This window comes from Sprattus sprattus, assembly GCF_963457725.1.
Source record: "Sprattus sprattus genome assembly, chromosome: 14".
NCBI classification, from domain to species: domain Eukaryota; kingdom Metazoa; phylum Chordata; class Actinopteri; order Clupeiformes; family Clupeidae; genus Sprattus; species Sprattus sprattus.
In genome coordinates, this window is record NC_137912.1 from 26,919,474 (window position 1) to 26,947,267 (window position 27,794).

A 27,794-nucleotide genomic window follows, 5' to 3' on the forward strand; every position below is an offset into this window, starting at 1 on the left:
AGTTATATATAATATATGACAATGTCCAACATCGCCCATTCTGTTAAGCAATTCAATGCTAAGTTTAGTTATGGTTAACACGAAAACAAAAACGTTTGCTGATAACACACGAGTAATACCGTTATGACTTATGATAAAACATTTTGAGGAGTTTACCTTGACAAGTAAGGGATGAAGCGCCGACGTTAGTTGAGCTGCTGCTGGCATCGAAAACATGACATTCTTGTAATGTTATACCATGTGTGCTCAAGTGCTTATTCATGGTAGATGTACTTCCTCCCTTTGAGGAAATACATTTTTTACAGAGGTTACAAGTGACCGTGTTCGCATCCGTTCGGGTGAAATAAAGCCACACTTTAGATCGCTTCTGTCGAGTTGCCATTTCTGCTGCGTTCTGACTTTATTATAAGAGTTTGCGCATGCGCAAACGGCACAGAGACCCGTTAACAGACCCGGTTATGAATTTGGCTAACGATTCCAAAGATTCGGCTCATTGGGAACCGGTTCTAAACAAGACCCGGTTCTCGGTTCCCATCCCTACTCATGAGATGGGTCTGTTAATATCTTGTTGGCTTGCCTTAGCACAGGCTGTTTGTAGGGATGACTGCAGGGATAGATGCTGTCAATTATGCTTATGCTCTCAAAGACCACCTGATAAAAGTCTACCATAAACTTCTATGGTCATGTGAAAGATAAATACCCCTGTTGTTCTTATTAGTCGTCCAGGCTGTACACTATATAGTTATATGGATCGGGACCCCTCAAATACCCCTCCAAAATATTTGAAAAGCCTTCACAGCACAACATTGGCACCAATATTGCCAAGACAATTATTCACAAATGACTTGTATGACACAGGTGATTGGCTCCTACTTTTTGTGCCTTGGAACTCCCTGTGTGCTCTTTGACACAAGATGGCAGTGCCCAGTTTCACAAGATTGACACAAGATGGCAGTGCCCAGTTTCACAAGATTGACACAAGATGGCAGTGCCCAGTTTCACAAGATTGACACAAGATGGCAGTGCCCAGTTTCACAAGATTGGCACAAGATGGCAGTGCCCAGTTTCACAAGATTGACACAAGATGGCAGTGCCCAGTTTCACAAGATTGACACAAGATGACAGTGCCCAGTTTTTCTAGCTAAGCAGGTGTCATTGAGGGGAATGGGAATTCTTATTTCATGTCTCTGTAATGCCTCTATTGTCCTATCAGAAACAATATTGATATCTGAGTCAAACAATATTGTCATTTCATTGTCTCTCTGTCTTTTCCTGTCTTTATGCTGATTCAGAGGGCAGGGAACAGATCCTGCAGAAGTTTCAGAAGATCGGAGACACCAGACTCTTGTGTCCAGACTGCTCTCTGCCCATTAGAGTCAAATATAACCTCTCAGTTGATAACTGTGCTCGTAAGTGCAGCAGGAACAAGAAGACTTTCACCTGCAGGTAAACCTGAAGTAACACAAACTAATGCCAGCAGGGCCGTGCAGAGACCTTTGGAGAGGCAGGTGCTCAAAGTTAAAAAGGGGGCACATGTAGCACGGATTTGTAAAAATGTATTTACCTAGGCCTTTTCTATAGCCTATGTCCACTGGTGTGACGGTCATTTCCACCAGTGTGACGCTGAGTTCATTTCACACTATAGGACAGTGTTATCACAAGGGGTTGGTTTATACCCCCAGACACATTACAGTGTCTCCACAGCTGCCAACACACACACACACACACACACACACACACACATACATTCATTTCACAAACAGGTGCATACTCATTAGGTTTTAAATGAGCGGGGGAACTATATGGGAACAAGGCCTTTAAACTATAATTTTACAGGCAGCAAGTAGGCTACTGTAGACAGCTGTGTTTCACTGTGAGTATGAAAGTTGTCAAAAGGGTGCAATGTTTATAGTCAATGTGGGTCCATTTCAACATACAATTTTCAATGAGTGAGATGGATGGAGAGAGAGGGAGGGAGTGAGAGATGGAGATAGTGAGAGAGGACATGAGACGGATGGAGAGAGAGGGGGGGGGGGAGATCCTGCTCAAAACGGATTGTCTGCACTCAAATACACTGTTGCTTGCAAAATTGCCGTGTTTCAGTTTAAGTTGTCGCACTCTAATACACTGTTGCTATCAGAAATTCCCTGTGTTTCATTTAAGTTCTCGCACTCGTTCTGCTCAAAGACTTCTGCTCGCTCTCGCTATCTGGCCCTCTCTCTCTCTCTCTCTGATTGATAAGAAAATAACGTTACCAAAATTCACCAACCAATACAAAATCATGACGTGAAATGAACGAAAATGCTCTCAGATTTAGAGACCACGCTCTATATTAAACGATACAAACTTCATACGTTGACAAGTTTATTTACGGGAGTTAATCAACTATTTTTGGCTCATATTTGCATGCAGTCATTTAGCAGACGCTTTTGTTCAAAGCGACGTACAAGAGAGAGGCATATAAGCCCCTATAGCAAACTTTACACCGAGTTATTCCCGAGTCATCATGGCACATTTGGCATCACAAGGCTACTCGGCTTACCTAGAAAACGGGAGCTGTAGAGAAACTTAACCGAGGCGTCGGTCAGCAGGGCACGTCAGGGCAGAGAGAGGGCACGTTGTGGATCATGTGACCGACCAAGGTAGATCTAAATTATTATCATTTCGTTAAATGTATTATTATTTTGGGCCGCACAGACGGACTTTTCACACACAAATTAAAAATAGATAATAATAATAATAATAATAATAATAATAATAATAAAAACACTCTTTGGGCATCAAGGGCAAAATGGGCAGGTGCTCAAGCCCCCTTAGCCCCCCCCTCTGCACGTGCCTGAATGCCAGTTACACCAACATCAAAAACCTGTCATTGCCTTCCTTTAAAAATTAGGAAAGTGCATCAAGTCAGTAGGAGATGATGGTGCTGCCCACTGACTGTCCAAGCAGCTTGATACAACACATCTCCTGGTGTGATAATGCCCCCTGAACAACCCTTCTGAGAATATCAAGAATATCAACTATGAACAAAATAAGTTAGCACATTAAATGTTTAAACCTACAAGAAACAGCTGGGTGTGGTCTGATAGTTGCCCTGGATGTCATCATTACCGGTCATCGCAGTTCTCTTCTTTTTGCTTCCACAGGGCATTTTACTATGAACATCAAAATAAGAAGTGCCATTTACTTCCTTTTGATCACTACAGTCCAGGCACCCAGACGGAACACAGGGCTCACCATGATCTTTATGAGAAGAAAGGTAAATACAGAGTTTTCCAACAAATTATTGAAATGCAATATGGAAACATCAACTGCTACACAGTAGAATAATACTGGCCATTTGGGGGCCTTAAGCAGATGCTTTGCCCCCCAACTCTTCACATAGTTAATATAAAAAAATAGCATGAAGTCATATAAATGAAAACGCGAACAACAAAAGCAAATAAATAGTTATTACGCCCTTACAAGTTTTTGAAAGGGTATCTCCCTTATCTCTCCTGAACAAGCTCAGTGTACTTAAAACTTTTGATGTAACCGATTACATAATAACATTTGAGTACACAGTAAACATAACTTAAAAATTGTACATTGGCTATACTGATTTATTTTGTTTTCATTTTCAAAAATGATAAGTTCTCTGAAGTCATATTATTCCAAAATCTCAAAGGATTCTGCCTCGTCGGATATTTGTGTTTCTCTGGGTCTTTCACAAACTAGTTATTACGCCCTTACAAGTTTTTGAAAGGGTATCTCCCTTACGTTCCAACTTCTTGCACAAGCTCTTACTGTAGAGAGAACTGTCATTGGTCAACCGCCTTCCCAGTGTTGCCAGATGTACATTTACATCTGTGATTTAGCAGACGCTTTTATCCAAACTAATTTACAAGGAATTTTTCATGTATAGATCAGGAGCAGTTTAAGGGTTTCACACTTATACACTTGGTACGGAGGAGTGGGGAATCGAACTAGCAACCTTCCAACCTCTCGATTACTAAACGACTCCTCTACCTTAAGTCTGCTGTCTCCGTGTCTCATCACAAGAACTCTGCAACGGTGTTCTCAAAGACGTTGATGACGTCAGATACTTAAAAAATATGAGTTATCAGGCAATGTTTACTCAAACAAATACATTCCAATACGATTAAAACATCTTCACTTGCTCAGAAAACGTATACATTTTAAGTTGGGTCAACTAAATACCAGGTTTTAAGTACTGAATACATAATGTTAATAAGTTAGTAGAACTGTTTGGGTTTACAGTGTATATGTGGTCTCGCTCTCTCTCTCTCTCTCTCTCTCTCTCTCTCTCTCTCTCTCTCTTCACCCATCAGAGGGCAGGGATCAGACACTCCAGAGGTACCTGAAGACCGAGGCATCCTGGCTTTGGTGCATAGATTGCTTTCCCTCCGCAAGGGTCAGAAAGAATCTTTCTCTAGAGGAATGTGCATACGAGTGCAGCAAGTCCAGGAGGAAGGTTGTTTTCACCTGCAGGTATGGTAATAAACTAAGAATATAGCGTAGAAACTCTATACTGGTTCTATGTTCTGTTTCTAAACTCTATACTGAATTCTATAATAAGTTTGTTCTCATCTTTCTTTGGGCTTTTTGAAGGGCATTTTACTTTGACCACCAAAACAGGAAATGCCACTTGCTTGCCTTTGACCGCTTCAGCCAAGGGACTAGGCTTGAACACAAAGACAACCAGGACCTTTATGAAAAGAAAGGTAAACAGTAACACTATCTGATTAAGTTTATCATGATCGTGTTGCATCTCTTCATCTTCTGCTGGGCCAGGAGGACGGGAATGACTCCAAACATAACACGTATTTGTTTGGAGTACAGCATAGATGTTGCTGAAATGTTCTCCCTCATTTCCTGTGTGTCATTGTAAACATAATGAATCAATGTGTCATTTCTGAGTTTAATGAAGAAACCATGAATAAACACAAAGTGAGGCAATGGACCAGAGTTGAGATAATAAAGTTTACACTCTTTTACCAAAATATCTACGTCCTAAAACATTCACTGTACATCATTTTTTTTCTCAAGAATTTTTGAGAGAGTGTATCCTTGGCAACGGAGAGAACTACAGGGGCAGAAAAGCTGTGACTAAGTCTGGGATCCCATGTCAGTCCTGGACAGCTTCCATTCCTCACGAACACAAGTAACCACTCTCAGTTTGTTTCTCTATATCAATCGCTTCTTTCCCCACGAACACAAGTAACCACTCTCAGTCTCTTTCTCTATATCTATCCCTCCATTCCTCACAAACAGAAGTAACCACTCTCAGTCTTTTTCTCTGTATCTATTGCATTTTCTTTTCATTTCCATACTTCATTTCTCCATCTGAGTGAGTTAAGTTGGCATGTGAAAAAGGTCCTATTATGCTTTCCAGTTTTTCCCTCCTCTTTAGTGTGTTATATAGCTTTTTATTCATGAAGATGGTCTGCCCAATAACAAAGACCAAAGTACACACCAGAGGGAGTAGCTCTCTCCCAAAGAAACCGCTTTTCTCAGTTGCGTGAAATGCGGGGGGTGGGGGTTCAGATAGAGGGTAAATAGAGGTGTACAGTATGAGAAAATGGAGCATGCAAATCTATTCCCAAAATGACATTTTCAACATTGAAAGTGAGCATAATAGGTCCTCTTCAACTAATCATGCAAAAAATGGTTCTATAGCCTTCCTTTTAACCTTACAAAGTCAAAGATTAGAGGGAAGGTTGCAGAAGTATTATATTCATGATTAGTTGATTAAGAATTGTCAAGGATTAGGGATTATTTTAGATTTGGTATCGTCTTTGGATCTGTTACACATTGCTGAACTTATCAGTGTTGGGCTGTTTATATAACTTAGAAGTGTAATATGTTTTAAGGGTACTGAGGGAGAAAATCATTGAGAGAGAGTTGAGATATTTATTGACTGAAGTCATGTTCTGTCTGCTCTCCAGCTGAACTCACAATACTGCAGAGACATGAAAGTACAAGTCTGTAGCACACAGGAAAGTGTGGCCAATCTCACTCTCAGAGGGACACCCAAAATCCCTTAGCTCTAGTTGGAGTGTTGTTATGTGCATGGGTCACATTGGTGGGATAGGTGAGATCAAACTCTTGTCTGCAACCAGACAAGGCTGTACTTCTTGAATAGTCCAATTCACAAGTACAGTAATTCATGTGACAGAGGATATTAAAGCGAACTTAAATTAACTTTCTATTGTGAAGATGAGTTTTGTTGGTTTAATGGCTCAACAAGCTTTTGGTCGAAAACTTGCTAAATCAGATTTGATATGTTTTGAAATGTTTCTCTCTTGGAAATGACCTCTGGGTTGATTTAAAATTTCCGCAAACATAAACCCAATAACTCCACGTCAAACTGTTGTGTTGAAATGAGAATATATGTGAAACATTTGGTTGGCCACCAATGGGAGCTATCTTTGGCAGTGATATGGGTGACTGGCTACCATCTGTTAGCACAGCACCATTAGCTCCACACCTTTGGACCTCTGCTCCATGGGCAGCCCACCAGATGCTGCTCTATAGAACCAACTGTGTCGAACACCATCATCACCATCATGCTAAGTTAGAACACACAAACCAGGTTCAGTTCCACTGTTTTTAGCACATAGTACACATACAGTGCCTTTCAAAAAAGTCATGACAAAACACTAACCGTGGAAGTATGTCAAAAGAATCTTTTGTAATACAGAATATGGTGACTTTAGGGGATTGAATACTGAACTTATTATTCTGTAATTGTAGTGTCCAGTATTATACAGAAACAAAATCCTGCTGGACAAAGGGGAATGAGAGATGCTTACAATATGTAACAAATGACTTGTAGAGTAGACTAGAGCCTTGCCTTCTGTGTTCACCAATGGTTTATGTTTAAGATTGGATAGGCTGTTATAGATATGTTGTTTATTTGTTTGTTTTCTTTTATATTGTAAAATGTCCAGGTTTCCCAGTATTGCCAGGCCTTCTGATCTCTCCATGCTTACAGTTTCCAGAGACACAGTAAGAAAAAAGACCTCCGTGATAACTTCTGTCGCAACCCAGAGGGTGAGGCCTCAGGTCCGTGGTGCTTCACCAGTGACCCAGCCATCCGCCACCAGGAGTGTGACCTGCCTCAGTGCTCCGAGGGTAAGTGCCAAACTCAAAGCCTGTTTTTAACTCTATAGTAAACTTGCATTCTGTTAACTGTATCTCTAGGGCCTGCACACTTTCTGGAACACATACATTGTACACATTAATATTTCCTTTAAATTGAAACTGAACTTCAATTGAGCATGTGTTAATGGACGGGTATTAATTCGATTTATTTGACCATGTACTACCACATATATTTATGTATTTTTCTTAAATTGTGTTCTCATAACCATCATATATGGAGGGTTAATTGAAATGAATTCAATTCAATTAAGGGATTGAATAATTCCAACAACCTCTGGCTGTGGCTATAGACTTTCCACATTTGTCCTGTCAGTGACATCCGTTTCTTAAAGGACACACTTGGTTCCTTCCTGGTGACTTAACCTAGTGCAAAACCTCACTTGAGTCTTAATGTAAAAAGATTCGAAAAGTGTTCAAGTGTGAAAAGTGTTCAAGTGTTTGTAATCACCTTTCAAATTGGAGGAGCAGCAGAGATTGCATATGCTTTGTCCGGAGCATGCTTTGTATATGCTTTGTCCGGCATTGTGCATTGCCTGGACTGAAAACATTAAGAAATGTGATGAGCTATTATTTGTTGTACACATCGAGTCAGGGCCAGGCTGTTTCTAAGCAGCAATAATGTCCTAATCTTGAGGAGCTGTGGAAGGGTGAAGATAATTGAGCTGTCAACCACTTCTGTTTGTTTGGGAGGGCAGGTCTCGTGACAGCAAAGACCAATTATTGTGTATAAAGAAGCTTTAAACAAACCGGGTACAAGTGGGGTTGTGTCCCACTCCTCGAAGAACAGGACATTTGGTTTCAATTTGGTTTAATTTTGGTTTCAATATTACCTTCAACATCCTCAATTACCCCTCAAAACAGTGCTGTGTAAACTTAACACGTGCTATATAAACACCACAAAAGGGTTGGTGATTATAGATTAACAGCTGTAGGAGTAGTATACAAAAAAATATCTATCAAATATAAGGATAGCAAGAAGAGGAATAATTCAGGTCACTTTTAACCTTTGCAAGTTTCAAATTAAGCACAGTTCAGCAGCATAGCAAACTGGCCCATTTCAGAAATTGTATATGTAATAATTCAGATCTGTTGTGTGTGTTTGTGTGTGGATGTGCAGTAGAGTGTGTGGTATGTAGAGGGGAGGGATACAGAGGCCCAGTGGATCACACCAAGAGTGGTTGGGAATGCCAGAGATGGGACACACAGTGGCCACATAAGCATGACTTTCAGCCTAACAGGTAAGACCTGTCACAAACACACACATTCACACATGCTCGCACTCACACAGCAACACACACACACACACATACACACACACACACTCACAAACACACACACACACACACACACACATTCACACATGCACGCACAAGCACGCACACACACACACACACACACGCTCAGAGGACTTTTCTTTGTGCTCTGTGTCCTAAGGCATCCTTATAAAGGCCTGACTGATAACTACTGCCGAAACCCAAATAATGATGTGCAGCCCTGGTGCTACACAATGGACCCTGAGAAGCGCTGGGAGTATTGCAACATCAGTGTTTGTGGTAAGACTCGATAGTGCAACATCAGTGTCTGTGGTAAGACTTACTAGTGTTGACAGTGTTTGTGGTAAGACTCACTACTGTAGTGCAACATCAGTGTTTGTGGTAAGACTCACAAGTGATGTGAACATCAGTGTTCGTTGTAAGACTCACTAGTGCAACATCAGTGTCTGTGGTAAGACTTACTAGTGTTGACAGTGTTTGTGGTAAGACTCACAAGTGATGTGAACATCAGTGTTCGTTGTAAGACTCACTAGTGCAACATCAGTGTTTTTGGTAAGACTCACTAGTGTAGACAGTGTTTGTGGTAAGACTCACTACTGTAGTGCAACATCAGTGTTTGTGGTAAGACTCACAAGTGATGTGAACATCAGTGTTCGTTGTAAGACTCACTAGTGCAACATCAGTGTCTGTGGTAAGACTTACTAGTGTTGACAGTGTTTGTGGTAAGACTCACAAGTGATGTGAACATCAGTGTTCGTTGTAAGACTCACTAGTGCAACATCAGTGTTTTTGGTAAGACTCACTAGTGTAGACAGTGTTTGTGGTAAGACTCACTACTGTAGTGCAACATCAGTGTTTGTGGTAAGACTCACAAGTGATGTGAACATCAGTGTTCGTTGTAAGACTCACTAGTGCAACATCAGTGTCTGTGGTAAGACTTACTAGTGTTGACAGTGTTTGTGGTAAGACTCACTACTGTAGTGCAACATCAGTGTTTGTGGTAAGACTCACAAGTGATGTGAACATCAGTGTTCGTTGTAAGACTCACTAGTGCAACATCAGTGTTGGTTGTAAGACTCACTAGTGCAACATCAGTGTTTTTGGTAAGACTCACTAGTGCAACATCAGTGTTTTTGGTAAGACTCACTAGAGCAACATCAGTGTTTGTGGTAAGACTCACTAGTGTAACATCAGTGTTTGTGGTTAGACTCACTAGTATAACATCAGTGTTTGTGGTAAGACTCACTAGTGTAACATCAGTGTTTGTGGTTAGACTCACTAGTGTAACATCAGTGTTTGTGGTAAGACTCACTAGTGTAACATCAGTGTTTGTGGTTAGACTCACTAGTGTAGACAGTGTTTGTGGTAAGACTCACTAGTGTAACATCAGTGTTTGTGGTAAGACTCACTAGTGTAACATCAGTGTTTGTGGTAAGACTCACTAGTGTAACATCAGTGTTTGTGGTTAGACTCACTAGTGTAACATCAGTGTTTGTGGTAAGACTCACTAGAGCAACATCAGTGTTTGTGGTTAGACTCACTAGTGTAACATCAGTGTTTGTGGTTAGACTCACTAGTGCAAATTCAGTGTTTGTGGTAAGACTCACTAGTGTAACATCAGTGTTTGTGGTTAGACTCAATAGTGTAACATCAGTGTTTGTGGTTAGACTCACTAGTGTAACATCAGTAGGGAACTGAGAAAACCTCAGAGTACCACAATTGTTCACAGTTAGTGTGTGTGTGCATATGTGGCACGGTTAGTGTATGTGTGCAAATGTGGCTCACAGGCAGTGAAATATATAAATAGTATGTGTGTATTTGGGGAGAGAATGCTCGCACAGATATCTTTGTGTGGTGAGATGAGAGAGGTTGTATAAGGGTATTCTTGTACATGTACATATATAAGTACATTTTTCTGAGCTGATGCTGTTGGCTGTAGCCTTTCCTTCATTAAACCACATAGGGCCTGGGAGAGAGGTCCGTTTGTTGTTTATACTGTGGTCCTGTATTGAGGATCTTGGCCAGTTTGGATCATACACAAATAAAGAGAAGGGAGGAGAAGCAAGTGAAGATGGGATAAAAAAGGAGACGCAATATAATTTGAAACTGAAACACTGGGGAAAGGATGAAAGTTTAAGAATGGAATATGCTAGATACATCTATAATCTGGAAATGTTAGAGACAGATCTATATTCTGGAATAGACTAGAGACAGATCTATATTCTGGAATACACTAGAGACATCTACTTATGTTCTGTAATTGTTTTGTTCTGCATGCACAGTCCAGTGCTATACAGTGCAGAGTAAAACTACAAGGGTTATTCCAGAAAGTAGGTTTAGTGATTTGCATGGTTATGTTATTCAAGATTACTGCAAGCTTTTCATTTTAGAATTTAACATTATAGATCATAGTGAGATTACTATGGGATATTCTCTAAAACTAAGCTGGACTGGAGCTCTTTGTGAGATGAATTAAATTGTCATCTCAAACACAGGGTGTGGTACAGAAATAGAATAGAACCATAATACTCAGGTTAGGTTACCACGGTTAGGCTATCGCTCAGCTCCCTAAGTGAAGGTGTTTTTTGTCCATATCCTTCCATTAGACTATCATAATGATACGACTGTGGACACAACCACTTCTTGTTATCGGGGTCAAGGAGAAAACTACAGAGGCAGCATGAACATAACCTCCATTGGGGTCCCCTGTCAACGCTGGGACCGGCAGTTCCCTCATAACCACACCTATACCCAACAGAATTACAAATGCAAGTGAGTTGCAGACACTCTTGGGTTCGGTGTTCCTCAGTATGGAATGGAGCAGAGCATACACATAAACATCCTATCAGATTACTCAGATTGTCAGTGTGTGTGTGTGTGTGTGTGTATGTGTGTGTGTGTGTGTGTGTGTGTGTGTGTGTGTGTGTGTGTGTGTGTGTGTGTGTGTGTGTGTGTGTGTGGTGGCCTTTACAGGGATCTGAGAGAGAATTTTTGCAGAAATCCTGATGGAGATGAGAGCCCATGGTGCTTCACTACTGATCCTTCTGTGTCCAGAGCACCCTGCACCAACATCCCCAGATGTGAATCTGACAAATCAGACAGCACAGGTAAGGAGGCAGTGTTCTCCTATTTCATTTGCCGAGACATCAGAAATCATCAGAAACCCTAACAGTTAACATGGATGTTATTTGTTTGAAATGTGATGGTGTAAATCAATCAGTGTCTTTGTGAGTCATGTTAGTGCCCTGGTTGTATTTAGTAAGTTGTGATCCAGTTACTTTACGATTGGCACGGTGGGGAGTTTCTGTGGCTTTGTGTTGTGTGTGTGTTTAAGTATTCCTTACTTTTCTCAATCATGTTCTAAAGAAAGGCTGTACATCTTCGACATCTGTTACAGCATTTTTCTGGAATGTTCTCTGGCTTCTCAATTGCTATCCCTCATTGCATTTCAAAAGACCACACATTTCTCCTTTCATTTCTCACACTGAGATTCTGGGTCAGTCGTCAACTGCTGTCTGTTTTTACTCAACACAATATGGTTCCTGCAACCACTGATGACAGAGTGGTCCCTGATGTTAGATTAGTTCAACCACTAATAAAGCCTCATTTCAAACATACTTATTCCATGGTAATACAAATATAATCCACACTTCTAAAAAGATGCCCTCTCCCTCTTGTGAGGGTAAAAGTAAGTGTGCGTACGCATGCTGATGACTAAAACTCTGTGTTTTTCCCCATAAATTCAGCATAGGTGTCATGCATGTCACACATTGTTTTGCTTTGACTCTAGATTGTTACGAAGGCAGTGGTGAGACATACCGTGGTAACCTAACCAAGACACGCTCGGGAATTCCCTGTGGCTATTGGGCTGACCATGACTATAGGTAATGGATTCAGATGTTCTTAAACAAACAATCTGTCTGCCCTTCAAATCATTTTTACTTTTATTTACATTTATCATGTCTACTCAGACTGAGAGATGGACATAAAAAAAAATATATATATCACAATACTGTCTGTCTCTGTCTCACTGTATATCACAATACTGTCTGTCTCTGTCTCACTGTATATCACAATTTTGCATTTATGCCTCTGTTAGTTTTGTGAATGATTATCCAAAGTGTAATTAAATAATGTAAATAAGTGAAAATCATCAGTTAGTTAAAGTCCAGAAGTCTTCAGGCCTCCCCCTTCCTTCTCATATTTATTTAACAGACAGAAGGAGAAAACATTCCCCACTGCTGCTAGAGAAATAGATAGACTTTTGTTCAATGCTCCGCTTCTGTTAAGACTACTTAGTTGGCAGGAATTTTAAAAGCCAAAATGGCTCCTGCAGATGGACATACTCCAGAGGTGACCAATGACCCCCCCACCCCCCATGGCAGATCAAAGCCAGTTGGTTTTCTTGCATGACTTTAAGCTTGTGACTGGGTTAGAATGCGCTTTTTTAAAGAGTTGAATTCTGTCTTGTTGGCATGGCTGGGTCTGACACAGGCCATTCCATCATCTTTCAGAGGACATTTGTTAGCCTGTCCCCACATAAACCAAGTACACTGCAGAAATTCCCCTTGAAGCATTGAAGCATTGCAATAGCATGATTCAGAAGGCTCGAGTGGGTCTCAGAGGAAGTAATTTGCACAGTGGTTGGTGCTGTGGATTTCTGTGAACTGAATCATGACAAAGACTCAAAGGCAAACGCTTCTAAAGTGTTTGTGATTTCAGCATGGTGATTTATGTCAAATGCCCAAAACACACCAGAGAGAGCTTAATTTTCCTCATCCATGGGTTAATGTACCTTTGAGGAATATGTAGCACGCAACTATCTGTAACTATTTTAAAGAGTTTATGACAGAGTAGCTCTGTATGGGCAATGCAGATGTAGGCCTATATATCTGTTGCTGTGTTGCAGTGATGACACACGTTCAGCAGCTGGATTGGTCCTGAACTTGTGCAGGAACCCAGATGGAGACAAACACGGCCCCTGGTGCTACACAACTAACCACTCCATTCCATGGGACTACTGTCAACTACAGCACTGTGAGTAGTGAACTAACCATTCTATTCCATGGGACTACTGTCAACAACAGGATCAGATCCACTGTTTAGCTAACATATGGTTAATGTAATATTCAACTGCTTGAGAAATTAACAACGTATTAATAATCATTAAAAGCACAAAATTGTGCTCTTGTTCTTTGTCTCTTTTTCCTTGGTTCCACACGAAGTCACTTACAGAGCGAGTGGATGGAGATGGAAATGACAGCATACTAGTTGAATTGAGTTGACATATTAGCTGAATAACTTTACTGTAATGAGTTTAAAACTTATTTGGGATTTAAACCATCTGCTCTTTTGAAGTTCACAATTTTATCATTACACAAGAAAATGCAAAGTGTAATTGCACACATTGTACAACCCCCGATTCATTTTCAATGGGAGCATACGCAAAACCAGTGGACCAATCAATTAGCTGACCTGCTAGTGCTGCAATGTCATTGTTATTGTGAGAAAACCATGGGAGTTCAAACAGCTCCCCAGACCAGAATATTTTTTATTTTTTTAAACTGAAGAACAAATATAATTGACAGAATCTCAATCTGAAGGACAGGTGGTCTGCCTATATGGCAGCTGCTATACGTTTGCCAAATGTAGTAATGTTTTTCTTTTTGACTCTGTTGACCTTCCAGCCACCAGAGTCTATCCCTAAACTCCAAACAGATCCACGTCACTGTTGTTTTCACTTAGACATTCTGTGTAGCTGGCGTCAGTGGATGTGTGGTAATGAAACTTGTGTGTGTCTGGTCACCATTTATCTTCATAATATACACATGTTGATGAAAGAGTTTGACGTTTTCCAAACCAATTTTCTGTGGGTGCTAACCAATGTGGCCTCCCGGAGCACTTCCAGTCTTTTGTAAAACTTGGATGAGGTTAAGCCCCATGTCTGTCACTGAGCGCCTGTAATTTAGCAGGGATTTACTGGGATCTGTTTGGATTAAAGCTGCATCTTTTTCACTGGTCTATGATTGACGTCTAAAACAAGTATGTATATCTTTTGAATTCTTTCTACTTTTTTAGGTAAAACGCCATCAACAAAAGTCCACCCAAAACGTGAGTTCATAACCCCCTCAACCATACAGATGCACATTGTGTGTAGTACAACATTTTAACACAGTACCTCATCAGTGTACAGCAAAGCAAACTCAGTTGTAACTCAGTCATTTGTTTCTTCACTAGCATGCCAGTGTACAGCAAAGCAAACTCAGTTGTAACTCAGTCATTTGTTTCTTCACTTAAGTCAGCATGCCAGCGCCTTCATGTTTCAGTCACAAAACCACCCGGATTGTTGGGGGCACTATTGCTCAGAGGGATGGCAGTTGGGTGGCCAGCATACAAAAAAGGTATGTGGGAAGGTGTTAGAATTAGAATGGTTAGAGTTGTACTGTTATAGAAATGCCATTTTTTTTTGATGTTTGTAAAGTAAGCTTGGCTAATGTGTTGATATTTCCTTTTTTATTTGCAGAAGTGTACACTGGTGTGGCGGGTCACTGATCAGAGAGGAATGGGTTCTTACTGACCAGCAATGTTTCTCTTCCTGGTAATGTCAACTCTCTTGTGGCTTCAGTCCTTCCCCATAACTGCACTTTAGATTCTCTCTCTGACTCGTGTTCTCTGTCCTCTGGATCTTCACAAATAATAGCTAACTGCCTGTTTATGGGGAGTCATTGACAAAGCCATGATGAGGGACTCCTAGGCTGAACAATCTGTTTGGCTTTTGTGCTTGGCTGTAATACAGGCAATACATGCTTCTGGAGTGAAACCCTCTCTTCCACTTCACTTTGTGTGTGCTTTCTCTCTCTCTCTTTATCTCTCTCTCTCTCTCTCTGTATCTCTCTTACTCTTAACCCCATTCACCCATCCACACACACACACACATGCACACTTTACATGTTCAGAGAGAGAGAGAGAGAGTAAGAGAGAGAGAGAGAGAGAGAGAGAGAGAGAGAGAGATTGGAGGGGGAGTTGATATGTGTCTGTGTTTTCGATCACTTTGTAACCCAGATTAGTTTCCTCAAAAGACTGGATTTACTTTACAGTACATATGGAAAAAACATTCTGAGCTCAGCTGCCTCATGTGTCAGTTGGATGACCCCACAAGCCAATAAGTATGCAGTATCAAACTCAATATAAATCTACCGGAATATCTTGAGTTTGAAGTTGTCTGGCACTGCTGAGAGCTTGGAGATTTCAAGAAGAGTTTACAAAAGACCTCTGGTATATGCTATTTAGAGAGAGACTGTACACTCTCAGAATTTCAGCTTTCATACCTGTAAAACTGTTTACACAAAGGAATTCTTTAACAACTCTGCACAACAGGGCCTGTTACAGGCTTACAGAATTCATGGAAATATTTCTTCACAGCAAGCATGCGACTTGTGTGTTCTTAAATTTGGGTCCCATTTGTAAAGACCTCTAGAGAAATCACCTGGCCTGAATAAGGAGAGACCAGGCGCCTCTCACTAAAGGTTGGACTAAGAGCCATCCTCAGTGAGTCCCTTTGGGGTTGGCCCATGGATCTTGAGATAGCAGTTGGCCCCTTTGGGCATCTATTACATGACTTCATTCTTCATAGAAACATTTTCAGAGAGATTTCACAAGAGATTTTGTGTGTGAAATACTTTTCTGTAGCCTGAAACAACAGACTGGGTTAGCAGTAGAGTTTATTTACATGTTTTGCAATGACATTGCTGTGCTGTATTGTATGATAAGATACTACCACACTAGGGTTTAACTGATTCTATTGTACTTTAGCAAAACAAGAACATTTGTAACATTTTAAAGTTTTGTAACATTTACATACAAGTCTCTCTTACCCACCAGATGAAGAATGTGTGGAAAGATTAACTTATTATTATTATTATAAGTAGTAGTAGAAGTTGTAGTATTATTTTCATTATCATTATCATTACCGGTATTATTAACAATAAAAATAATAATAAAACATCTAGTAGTGAACCCTTCACAATGTAGTTTCCCAAATTGTAGAAATCTCACAGTGGCCCAAAGTGGCTAGGAACCCAGAATGTGCTAATGCTTTGTAAGCAACAATATATATTTCACCAGCCAACTGAAAAGCACATACTCTTCAATCTTATATATATTGACTAGTAGTTAAGTGGCTGCAGCGGCATCTGTGCAGCTGGATTTCCCTGTTTTTTGGTGGTGTGAAGTACTTGCCACGTGATGTGGGAGCCGATTGCACTTACCTTTTCCCCTCTTGCTGTATTCTGGCTCTTCTATAATGATCACTTTCCCCACGTCCTGGCACAGCATCTCAGTGGGCTTCCTTAATAGACAGACAAGCTGCAACTCAATCGCTGCGTCTGAATAGTCTTAAAATGCTGTCTTAGCACCCTGGTGTCTTAGAAGAAGAGAAGGAAGCACTGTCCGATTCTGCTTAATTTTTTTCTCAGGGGTCATAAGACACCTTAGAATACGTCATATAACGGTCATTTTTCAAGGAACCATCGGTGTAGCCTTGATGCTGTCTACTACCCACAAACCTTTGTGCCACGACCCTCCGGCAACTGAAAATGTAAACAAAGATGGCGGACCAACTCCGCTGACGGTCGTGTTTTGTATGTAAATGTACATGTTTTCAGCGTTTTCGCGCTTAGATTTTTCAAAAGTTAACGAGAAATAGACACCGCACTATCCGATAACACCATCATTGTAACCATCAATAATGGTTGATGTGATTTGAGAGGCGTCAGTCAGACAACTTTCTAACATCAGTACGTTAGCCTACGTAAGTTAGCTACGTAAGCTACGTTAGTAACCTACGTTCTTTCAGCATACTAACGACATAAAAGAACGTTCGTAAACAACGTTTTTTTGAATAAACTCACCCTTAAAAATGACCTCGTGCAAGACAGCTGTCTGACAGCTGTCTGGATAAGACACCAAGGTTGTAAGACAGCTCTCTTACATTTAAGACTATTCAGACGCAGCCAATGTCTTCACACCACCACCACCATGTGTGACTGTTGATATGATATTCTTATTGTGGAATGTTGTCCTGTATTGCGGTATGCCTTATGCCAGATGTAAGAGGACTTTTGTCTTCCAAGAGGTTCAACCTTTGTCCACATTACACACAGAACATCATCCAAACAGGCTTGTTTTTTGGCAAATGTGAAGCAAGGCTTTATATTCCTCTTGAATAGCAGTGGTTTTCGCCTTACGACTTACAATGGATGCTATTAATGCTATTAGTGTTTTTTTGATGCTAGAAGCCTCATAATTTCCTGAAAGAGTTGCCTATTCGTTCTTGAGAAGTTTTGATCAACTAGTCACCGTTGGAAAGTTTCCCCACTGCTCCAAGTTTTCTCTATTTAGAGACAATGGCTCTTACTGTTGTTCAGTGGAGACCCATATCCTTAGAAATAGCTGTATCACCCTTTCCCGGCATACAGTAAATATATCAATTTTTTTTTAACTTTTTTTGTCATTTCTTCTGTAATTTCTTTAGCTTTAAAGTGTTTAGATTTTGTAGCCTACTTCCAATTATGTCAGTTCTGTTTAATTGATGGGTACCACTTTACAATAAGACTCCATTATAAATGGTTTATAAATGTTTATAAATAGGTTACTAATTAGATTGTTAAGCCTTTGTAAGTCATTAATAAGCCTTTATAAATGAGTTATAAACACAGTTTTTATACATCGATGCGGGCTCACTATTTGGGAAGATCCCCATCTTGGCAACCCACTGTCTATCCCTTAACTTGCTCTACTAGCCCAATTGCACACTCGCTACCATTCTTGTATCTGTTACTAGAGATTAAACCCCAGGAGGGGGAGGGGGGGGGGGGGGGGGGGGGCACTTTATTAATCCAGAGGGAAATTTTAGGACATCCAGTAGCATCCAGACACAACATCCATTTTTTTTCAATTTGAATTTGAATTACATGGGATGCACACTATGGGCTTATCTGGTTTTCCAGAGCTGATATAGAACAAATACAATGTAATTGTGCTTTATTTGTTAGCTAGTGACGTGACGACATAGGTCAGAAGGTCACAGACCAGCGCGCCCACGGCAAATAGGGAGTATCCATCCATCCAAGATCAAGCTACTGCTAACTACTCATAACACAACAAATCACCCTTTATTAATCAGTTACTAACATGTATAACTGGCAAAACGGAGCCTTATTGTAAAGTGTGAAACACATCATCATCTAGTAATCAGTTACAAACATTTATAACTGGCAAAATGGAGCCTTATTGTAAACTCTTTTTGGGGGGGGGGCACGTTGTGAGACCCCCCCTCCTGAGGTTTAATCTCTAGTAACAGATACAAGAATGGGAGGGAGTGTGCAATTAGGCTAGTAGAGCAAGTTAAGGGATAGACAGTGGGTTGCCAAGATGGGGATCTTCCCAACTAGTGAGCCCGCATCGACATATACAAACTGTGTTTATAACTAATTTATAAGGGCTTATTAATGACTTACAAAGGGTTTACAACCTAATTAATAACCTATTTATAAACCATTTATAATGGAGTGTTATTGTAAAGTGGTACCAATTGGGGTTTGCATTCAAAGGGCTTGCACTAATCAAACCTGGATGTTTCTAGTCTAAAATGAACCCAACAATCAGTTACATTAATTGGTTGGCTGAATAACTAAGAGGACTGTTACTTTTTAACACATGACTGATTCATATTAGACTTTTCCTGTCAGTAAATACATTTTCATTGTACTTTGTTGTTAATGTAGCCCAATGTAGCTCAATGAAGTGAAAGAAGCCTAACTCCTGTTTTCTTAGTGTTCCTGACTAGGATAGGGTTGTTAAAGCAGCACTTCAGAGTTCTGATCCACAACTAGTAAGTTAACTACCTAAAAGGCATGCAAAAACCCTGTACACAACACCAACAGCCCAGCTGACACTTATAGAAGCTTGCCAACACACTAACTGGTGTCTTTTGCCAGTTTAGCTGGCAATGTCATGCGTGAGAAAGCTTTTCTTCCATTTTTTCAGGGTGTACCCCCCGTCACACAGAACTGCGTAGTGCATTTCCATGATGGCTAGTGGGGAAGATACAGGTGTTTATCTGTCCTTCACATGACCATATGCTACCAAAATGAATTTGAGGATGGTACCAAAACTAGTTGCCTATAATACCATTTTTCATAGGTGTCAAATTGTTGCATAGTGTTACTTTAATGTAGTCTAAGGTATTGAAGCCTAATTCCTGTGTTCTCAGTGTTCCTGACTAGGGTTAGGGTTGTTAATATAACCCAATGTAAAAGAAGCCTATGTCCTGTGTTCTCAGTGTTCCTGACTAGGGTTAGGGTTGTTAATATAACCCAATGTAAAAGAAGCCTATGTCCTGTGTTCTCAGTGTTCCTGACTAGGGTTAGGGTTGTTAATATAACCCAATGTAAAAGAAGCCTATGTCCTGTGTTCTCAGTGTTCCTGACTAGGGTTAGGGTTGTTAATATAACCCAATGTAAAAGAAGCCTATGTCCTGTGTTCTCAGTGTTCCTGACTAGGGTTAGGGTTGTTAATATAACCCAATGTAAAAGAAGCCTATGTCCTGTGTTCTCAGTGTTCCTGACTAGGGTTAGGGTTGTTAATATAACCCAATGTAAAAGAAGCCTATGTCCTGTGTTCTCAGTGTTCCTGACCTGTCGGAGTACAGTGTGCTGGTTGGCCTCCTGCACCTCAACCTCTCCTCCCAGAGACCTGTCCTCCGTATAGCACATGTGGTCTGTGGGCCCGAGGGCTCCAACCTGGCTCTGCTCAAACTCTCACAGTAATAACACCAACATGATTATATCTTCCATCTGCTCAAACTCATACAGTAATAACCCCAACATGATTTTTTTCATCCATCTGCTCAAACTCACACAGTAATAACACCAACATGATTATTTCATCCATCTGCTTGTTTTTGCATGTATACATTCTTGGTGTTAAGTGTGAAGTTGCTTGTTTAAATATATCCATATACTTTATTTCATTATTTTAATTCATTATAGTTTCCAGACCACAATCTCTGCTTTCTTCGTTTAGTTATCTTATTTTACTTTGATTGTTTATTTCTCTTGTGTAGGCCAGCTCCACTATCAGACACAGTTAGGACTATTCAACTCCCTGTGGTTGGGTGTGAAGTGAAGGAGGGATCCTACTGCCACATGTATGGGTGGGGAGAAACTAAAGGTACTACTATCTCTCCTGTTTCTTGCTCCTGCCTATGTTTTCAGATATATAAGTCGGTACTGTCATAATATTTTTGCATGCGATGTACTGTGTTCTTTATTTTTTTTAATTTAACTTGGTTTAGATCCAGTATATAATGAATCAACAGATATGATGTATTTATTACTTTGGTCAAGGAGATTATATTTTCACTGCCATTTGATGGTTTGTCTGGTCTGTCAGCAAGATTGTGCAAAAACTGCTGCCAAATTTCATGAAAAACAAATACATTTTGGAGTGGATCCGAATCAAGAGCTGGATCCAGGTTTTTTTTCCACTTTCTTTAACATTGTGAGATAGGATATTTGGCCTTGGCGGGAGGTCTGCACTCTCTGAGTGCCCTTCAAGTTACTGATGTATTGATGTGTGCCCCTGCAGGAACAGGACACGAGGGACATATGAAAGTGGTTAGTCTTCCCACTGTCAGCAATGACAGATGCTCCTCTATCCATAATGGCAGTCTGCCCATCACAGAAACCAAGCTGTGTGCTGGAGGAGAGAAAGATAAAGGGGTCTGTGAGGTAAGCCCCTGTCTTGCTAATGCTTGTTTTTGTCATTTGTTGAAGGATTGCCGTGTTCATTTCTATTGGTGATTTTATTGCAGAAAGACTACGGTGGCCCTCTGGTTTGCCAGGAGCGGGAGAGCAAAGTCATTATGGGCGTGAGCATCCATGGCCGTGGCTGTGGCATTGCCCAAAGACCTGCCATATTTGTGAATGTGCCGTTTTATGCAGACTGGATACGTAAAGTTTTTATACGCTTCTCTGAAGTCAGAAACTATTAGACTAACAAACTCTGAAACTGTAATAACATCAAAACTTTGGGACCTCTAGATTTTCTTTGGAACATCCTCAAGCTGTGTGTAATTGCCATAGAGGCAGACTCTGCTCTGAATTCATTCTCTACATGCAGCAGTGTATGGCTGCAATGACAAAACGAAAATGAGTATTGAGAGGAAGGATGCAAGGAATCATAAAGGGCTGAGGTGCACACATGGAAGTAAATTGCTGTGATCTTTCCTCTTCAGCAGGCATATATACAATATCGTTTTTGGTGGAGGTAGCAACATTATCATTACACATGCTCATAAATCTGAGAGAGTAATGTCCAAAGCTTAAATGATGTTGCAGGATTGTTCAGGTCAAATGACTTGTAAATGTTCACATGTAAACACTAGTCATCATTAAGGGGCTTTGAATAACGATCTGTATAGTGTCTCTGGTCAGTGATTCAGAAGCTTTCTGTAAATATTTGTTCACAAAAATGCAAATTGAATTCCAGTCGGGAGTTTACTGTAGGCCCAGGTGGGCTGTGTGGTGTGTAAATCTGTGCATAGTATTGTCTTATGGTGCATTCATGGCACTCCCTGTCTTCAGTTTGGGTCTTATAGATCTAGCTTGCTTAAAGCAACAATATGTTTGTAGGTTTTTACCAATTTTAAGGTAAATTTATGTAGGTAACTAGTTCTGTAACATCCTTAAATTCAATCATTCCTGCTAGCCATAGTTTTGTGATTGTGGGCAAAGAAACCACACTCAAATGAAAAAACATCTTTACATCATGACTTAAAAATATATTTAAGTCATTGTAGGTGGAATGGGTACCATTCTCATTTGGGAATACCAGATTATGTAGGTATCTTACCCAGTGAGCAGGCGCCGGGTGAATGTGGGTGCAATTGTGTATGAATTGTGATATTGACTTCACGAGGGCCACCAAAACACACTGGTGCTGTCCTTGCAACAGCAACAATATGTTGGTAATCTCACCCGATTGGACAGGGATCAACCATTCAACACAAAGGCAGATCAATTAAGTTGATAATCCACAAATCAGTCTCATTAAATATATCAGTCTCATAAAATATATTATACTATCAATTTGGAACTCGGATTTATAATTAAATTAATAACTACAAACAAAGTTACCTTATTAATAGTATGGTTGAAGGTCATTGGAGTTCTGAATAGAAGAGGTTGACATCATATATTTAATATAAACACTTATAATGCCAAATACATCTGTCAGAAACACGCTGGTTTTTAACAGAACCAGCTGACTGCCAGCTCAGGATATTGCATTGTTTGCCCCACACATTGCATACAGTACACTGATAATGTCAAGAATATAGTCCACAGGCCTGAGCTTTGATCACATAATATTTCAATATAAAAATGGTAAGCTGGTTATTTGTAGTGATATATCTTTGTTTGTTTTGCCAAAACCGTGTTCAAAACAGACAGTGTTTGATATAGAATGTTGTCATTTGTTGCCTCAACATGACCCAAACTCATGAGTTGTATTTATGACTTTTATACTTTCACTTTATATAATCTTGTGGATTATATAGTCTACATGTTGCAATGAGTGATTCCCTCATCTCTTCACTGTATATACTTTTAGTTCTGTATATGGTCAAATCAAACTTGTCCCTATTTTATTTGAACACAACAATGATGGAAACATTTTCAGGAAAATGTATGGTATACCATTTCAATCAAAATAATGGATAGGTTTATGTGTGTTTTTAATAAAATGGTTAACTGGTACGTCTTTGTTAGATGTGTTTTAATTCTCCTATTTGTATCCATCTACATATCATCTACATCCGTCTACATGTCTTGGTCCAAGGGTCCATTTTTCCTCGCTCTTGTATTTTAATAGATCCCTTTTGCTTTTGTGTGATGATAGACTCGTTAGAAGTTTTAAGTCATGATCCTCACAGACTCATTTCACCGGAGTGCCCTCTAAGCCGAGCTGATAGTTAAGGATAGTGAGTCTCTCTTTGGAACTATTCTCTCCCTCTACCTTTCTCTCCAAACCCAAGACTGCCAATAACATAATTCATGCAAAATCCATAGGGCACGGTAAACTAAGGTACTGATAATAGGCACAGATATCCGTGTTCTGAAGACTTTAAGAGCTATTAATGTTTAGCTGACCTTAAATCCTCTGAATGTGGTCAATCATCGGAGCTTTATGACCAAGGCGAGTGAATATGAAACAGCAGTCTTCATGGTATCGTAACAATGAACCAAGGACCCATACTCACAGAGTTATGTTTAGACTACTTGTTTCATTCCAAATGAATAGGTTTTCCTGTGGTATATGTGATTGGAAAGATTTACGAGAACGTTTTGTGAAGGAATCCAGGACTTGGAAACACACTCTACATCTGTGGAAGGAGTAAAGGAAGGTCACTGTAGCTTTAGAACTCAAATTATTGATTTATAGCATATACATTAGCATGATGCATGTAATTGGACCCACTTCAGAAATGTTTGTCAGGAACACTCCAGTTTCCTCATATTCACCTCAGACATTCCGGTGTTTCAGCATGTGTTGATATTGGTCAGTCACCATACAGGGGTATTTGCCATATCCCCACTGGCAAAACTGGCTACGGTAATTCTTACAGTCAGATAGCTCCCAAAAATAGAATATTCAGAAGACACATATACTTAAACAATGTCTTATGTTGGCCAACTGTACAGGCCTGAATTTGCTGTCTATTTAATCTATCTATCTATATATACTGTATATAGATAGATAGATATAGTTATTTAATTCTATAACAACTGCTGTAACATACATATGATTTCTACACCTTTATTATTAACATTCAAAGCAGTTGGTACAGTACACACAGAAAATGTTCTTATGTAAGTAACAAGGACAGATTGTTGACATATATTGCCAAAGCGATTCTGTTTTATGGTTCCAAGAACTTTAATAATTGAAATGAGCCACATGGCCATCCTGCTCTCTTTGGGGATATATTAATGAAGATGTCGGCTGGAAGGATTGACAGTGGGCCCAACATAATATGGTCCTATTATCTGGATAGGTCGGAGTCAGTGAGATAGTAGGTATTTCAGAGGGTTCAAACTGGTAATGTTGTCTGTGTCTGTGGGCCAAAGTGAATCTCTTATCCTGGTGGTAGGTCAGGGATTTAGTTGTCTTGTCAGAATGTAGTAATGCAGGTCCTGAGGAAAAATGAGAGAATACTGACATCATACATTTAAACTTAAAAGTCCAAATTTACATTTAAACTGAGTATTCTTATATGCACTAGTCCTGCTCTTAATACACGTAGATATTACAGAATATTGCATTTACTGTAATCACTTCATGCACCCATTACCTGTTCAAGTACATTACTTATTTTGCCATAAATAATGTTGGTGATTATGCATGTGACAGCAGAAAGACTTATGATTACCAGTGCCATCAGGGTTTTATGATTTTTATAGGGTTTTTATGAAATATCATAAAATTTTAGTCCTTGAATTGTATTGCAATTTGGGTCGTCAACATAATATGATAAAAAACTTACAACTTACAAAAGAATGTACACCTTTAGCAATATAAATGTATGTTCAATACGTGTGTTACAATACATTTATATTACTGTATAATACAGTGCCCTATAAGAACAAATTAAATGTTTAAAATTCTCCAATAAATATATTGACACATACAGTACATTCCACAGGGCTCTATCTATGTATGTCCAACATACCATGGGATGCAACATTGTCGTGTTTGGTCAGACCCTCTCGTCTCAGTTTGGCTCTTCTATTAGAAAACCACACCTGCAATGAGAAAGAACCCCTTCATCAGAAGCCGAAGGTGATGCTGTAACAATGTAACCATCCCACTAATACATGAAATTACCTTAATGGTGTCCCCTGGTACATTGATTTGTGTGGCTAATTTTTCACGAGCGAACATATCTGGATATTGATTGTGAAGGAATTCTGTTCCATGCATGGAGAAACAGAGATGAGATCAGTCAGTTTAATAACGTGCTGGCTGAGATTTCACCAAGTATGGCAGGAGATACGATCTGAAGTTCAAAATGTTCAAAATGTGGCTTGAAATGAAGTCAGAGAACCTTGTTCAAGAGTCTCTGCTTGCTTGGGGCTGAAGTGGGTTCTGTTCCGCTGTTGAGTGTCGCTCTGTAGAGTGTTTGAAGACGTATGAACAGCAAGGTGCTCGGTCTCAGATGAGATGTCCTTCCTCCCTTGAACTGGTACAGCATTAACAATGTCTAAAAAGAAAGACACGCACAAGGTGCAGGAAATACTTCTAAAAGACTGAACTCTGATATAGTTTTTTATTCAAGCAGACTTTGGTGTTCACCTGTATAGGTGCCATTTGAAGTAAAAGTGTCAATCTTCAACTTTCTCAGAATTCTATTGATGGAGGAAACCTAAAAGGCAAAGGCAACACTGAAATGTGCATTTCTATTTCCCCCATATTCTCTTATTTTCTTTTCGAGACATTTTTTTAACTTACACTTGGGATTTTCTCAGCTTCACATGCTCTTGCTGCCAGAAGGCTTTGGCGAATTTCCCAAGCAAAGATGGTTGGACTTGCATTCTTGTGTTGAATAATTGTTGATATTACATCAGGTGTTAGCCGCCGAGGTCTGCTTCCTCCAATAGCCTTTGGACAGAGCAGCCCAGTTTTTTTATACCTGCTGAGTATCTTGCTAATACAACCACTCGATACCTAGAAAGATATTCGTAAAATATTATGTAAAACATAACAGCTGTTGGCATAAACAGTACATGGCTAATTTAGCACTTTGTCATCATTACACAGTATACTAATAATTATGTTCCATCCATGAGGAGATAACCTATAATCCCAGCTTTTGAATCATAGCCTAAATAGATTGAAGAATTAAAAGGAGGTGGTTCACTAACTGACAGCATGATTTGACACGTAAACAGGACATGAGCCTGACCACATGTGTGGACTTTGAAAAACATTTGTTTTTAAGAATGAGCAACATAGGTACAAGGCAGTGGTGTAGTCCAGGGTATACGCAGGTATACGGAGTATACCCACTTATTTTTCAGTCAGCATTGAGTATACCCACTTCTCAAAACAGGGTGTTTATCCTGTGCTGTATGGGCTGCTTAAAAATAAATAAGAGTATACCCACTTCTCCAAGGACCACTACACCACTGGTACAAGGTATTATGTTAATTTAGTTAATTGAGAGTAAAGGACAATTGTGAGGAAGCATAGGATGAAAGTTTGTTGTAGGGTGAAATGTTTAGATAATAATTATTAATTGTTAATGAAAAAGATTGTTTCCTAGTATTTCCTTAATTGGCTATGAGTGCGTTCTTAACACTAAATGCTATTCTGACGCATCATTCTATATTCAGTGGCATTTGGCCAAAGAGCACCTTTAGAATCTGGGAGATCTGGCACGGTCTCACACCCTCTGATGCCAATTCAATCATCATCCTGCGCTTGTGAGTAGGTAGTGCTCGGCCGTTCAGAAACTCACCGCCCAGTTGATTGATGCAACTGTTTCCTGAAGCACAAATGTTTTGTGAGAAAGAAATATATGTATACGCACACACAAGCACACACACACACCTCATGAAATAATGAAATTACCTTGGTTTGTCGGATCCATGTCTGTGCAGCACGTGATTGTGCCACCTAACCAAAATTAATAGAACAGCCGGTAAATTAATGACCTCGTTCTTTTAAATGATCATTAACTACTTAAGCAAATTCTCAAACACACGTTTGTGAAAACTGTGAAAATGCTAACTTCCTTCCAAGACAGGCGCAATGAAGAATCCTCCGCACGAACCTGTGCGCAACGCAGTTCACAGTGCACCAGCGTCTCCATTCAGCGCCTGAGCGCGAGACTTCTGATATAGGCAACATGCTCTTATCTGGATGACGCTTAGTCGGATGTGGGAAATGTAAATATTGGTTGCAATCTTTTACAGAGCTGTGCTCGTACTGATTGGACTAAATACAGGCTTTTATCCTTGCCTACGACAGCCACACAACAAGCGTCTTCCACGCACAACGGAGTTGCATTAATGTTAAATTATTGAAAACCGTAACGTGGTCTGCTCCCTTAAATTTATATTTACTAAACGGACAAGAGTAAGACAGAATGGATTATGTTGGACTTTACTGAATGACATTTTAATGCAATGATGTTTTTGGCATTATTAACTCACTCTCTCTCTCTTGGGGAATCTTGTCTTCCCCCTCAAAACGTAGGTTTAAAAGGGCACTGATCAATTTGCTACGAAG

General features: G+C 39.9%; 2 protein-coding genes across 2 annotated transcripts; one reads left to right on the forward strand and one right to left on the reverse strand.

The window, feature by feature from the left end:
• Nucleotides 1-948: 948 nt before the first annotated feature.
• Nucleotides 949-21,495, forward strand: hgfa (hepatocyte growth factor a; the record flags this gene model as incomplete). Its single annotated transcript, XM_080851745.1, has 17 exons — nucleotides 949-1,090; nucleotides 1,293-1,446; nucleotides 4,612-4,724; nucleotides 5,050-5,164; nucleotides 6,998-7,137; nucleotides 8,285-8,405; nucleotides 8,602-8,720; nucleotides 11,048-11,213; nucleotides 11,415-11,548; nucleotides 12,232-12,325; nucleotides 13,351-13,482; nucleotides 14,744-14,842; nucleotides 14,965-15,039; nucleotides 20,128-20,265; nucleotides 20,566-20,672; nucleotides 21,090-21,232; nucleotides 21,316-21,495. 17 exons carry the CDS (start codon nucleotides 949-951, stop codon nucleotides 21,493-21,495), a joined length of 2,172 nt encoding a protein of 723 aa, XP_080707871.1.
• A 2,945-nt stretch (nucleotides 21,496-24,440) lies between these two features.
• On the reverse strand, nucleotides 24,441-27,375 carry pax4 (paired box 4; the record flags this gene model as incomplete). Its single annotated transcript, XM_080851746.1, has 9 exons — nucleotides 24,441-24,697; nucleotides 25,234-25,306; nucleotides 25,389-25,471; nucleotides 25,609-25,764; nucleotides 25,857-25,926; nucleotides 26,013-26,228; nucleotides 26,918-27,048; nucleotides 27,135-27,179; nucleotides 27,357-27,375. 9 exons carry the CDS (start codon nucleotides 27,373-27,375, stop codon nucleotides 24,441-24,443), a joined length of 1,050 nt encoding a protein of 349 aa, XP_080707872.1.
• Between the last annotated feature and the right edge of the window lie 419 nt (nucleotides 27,376-27,794).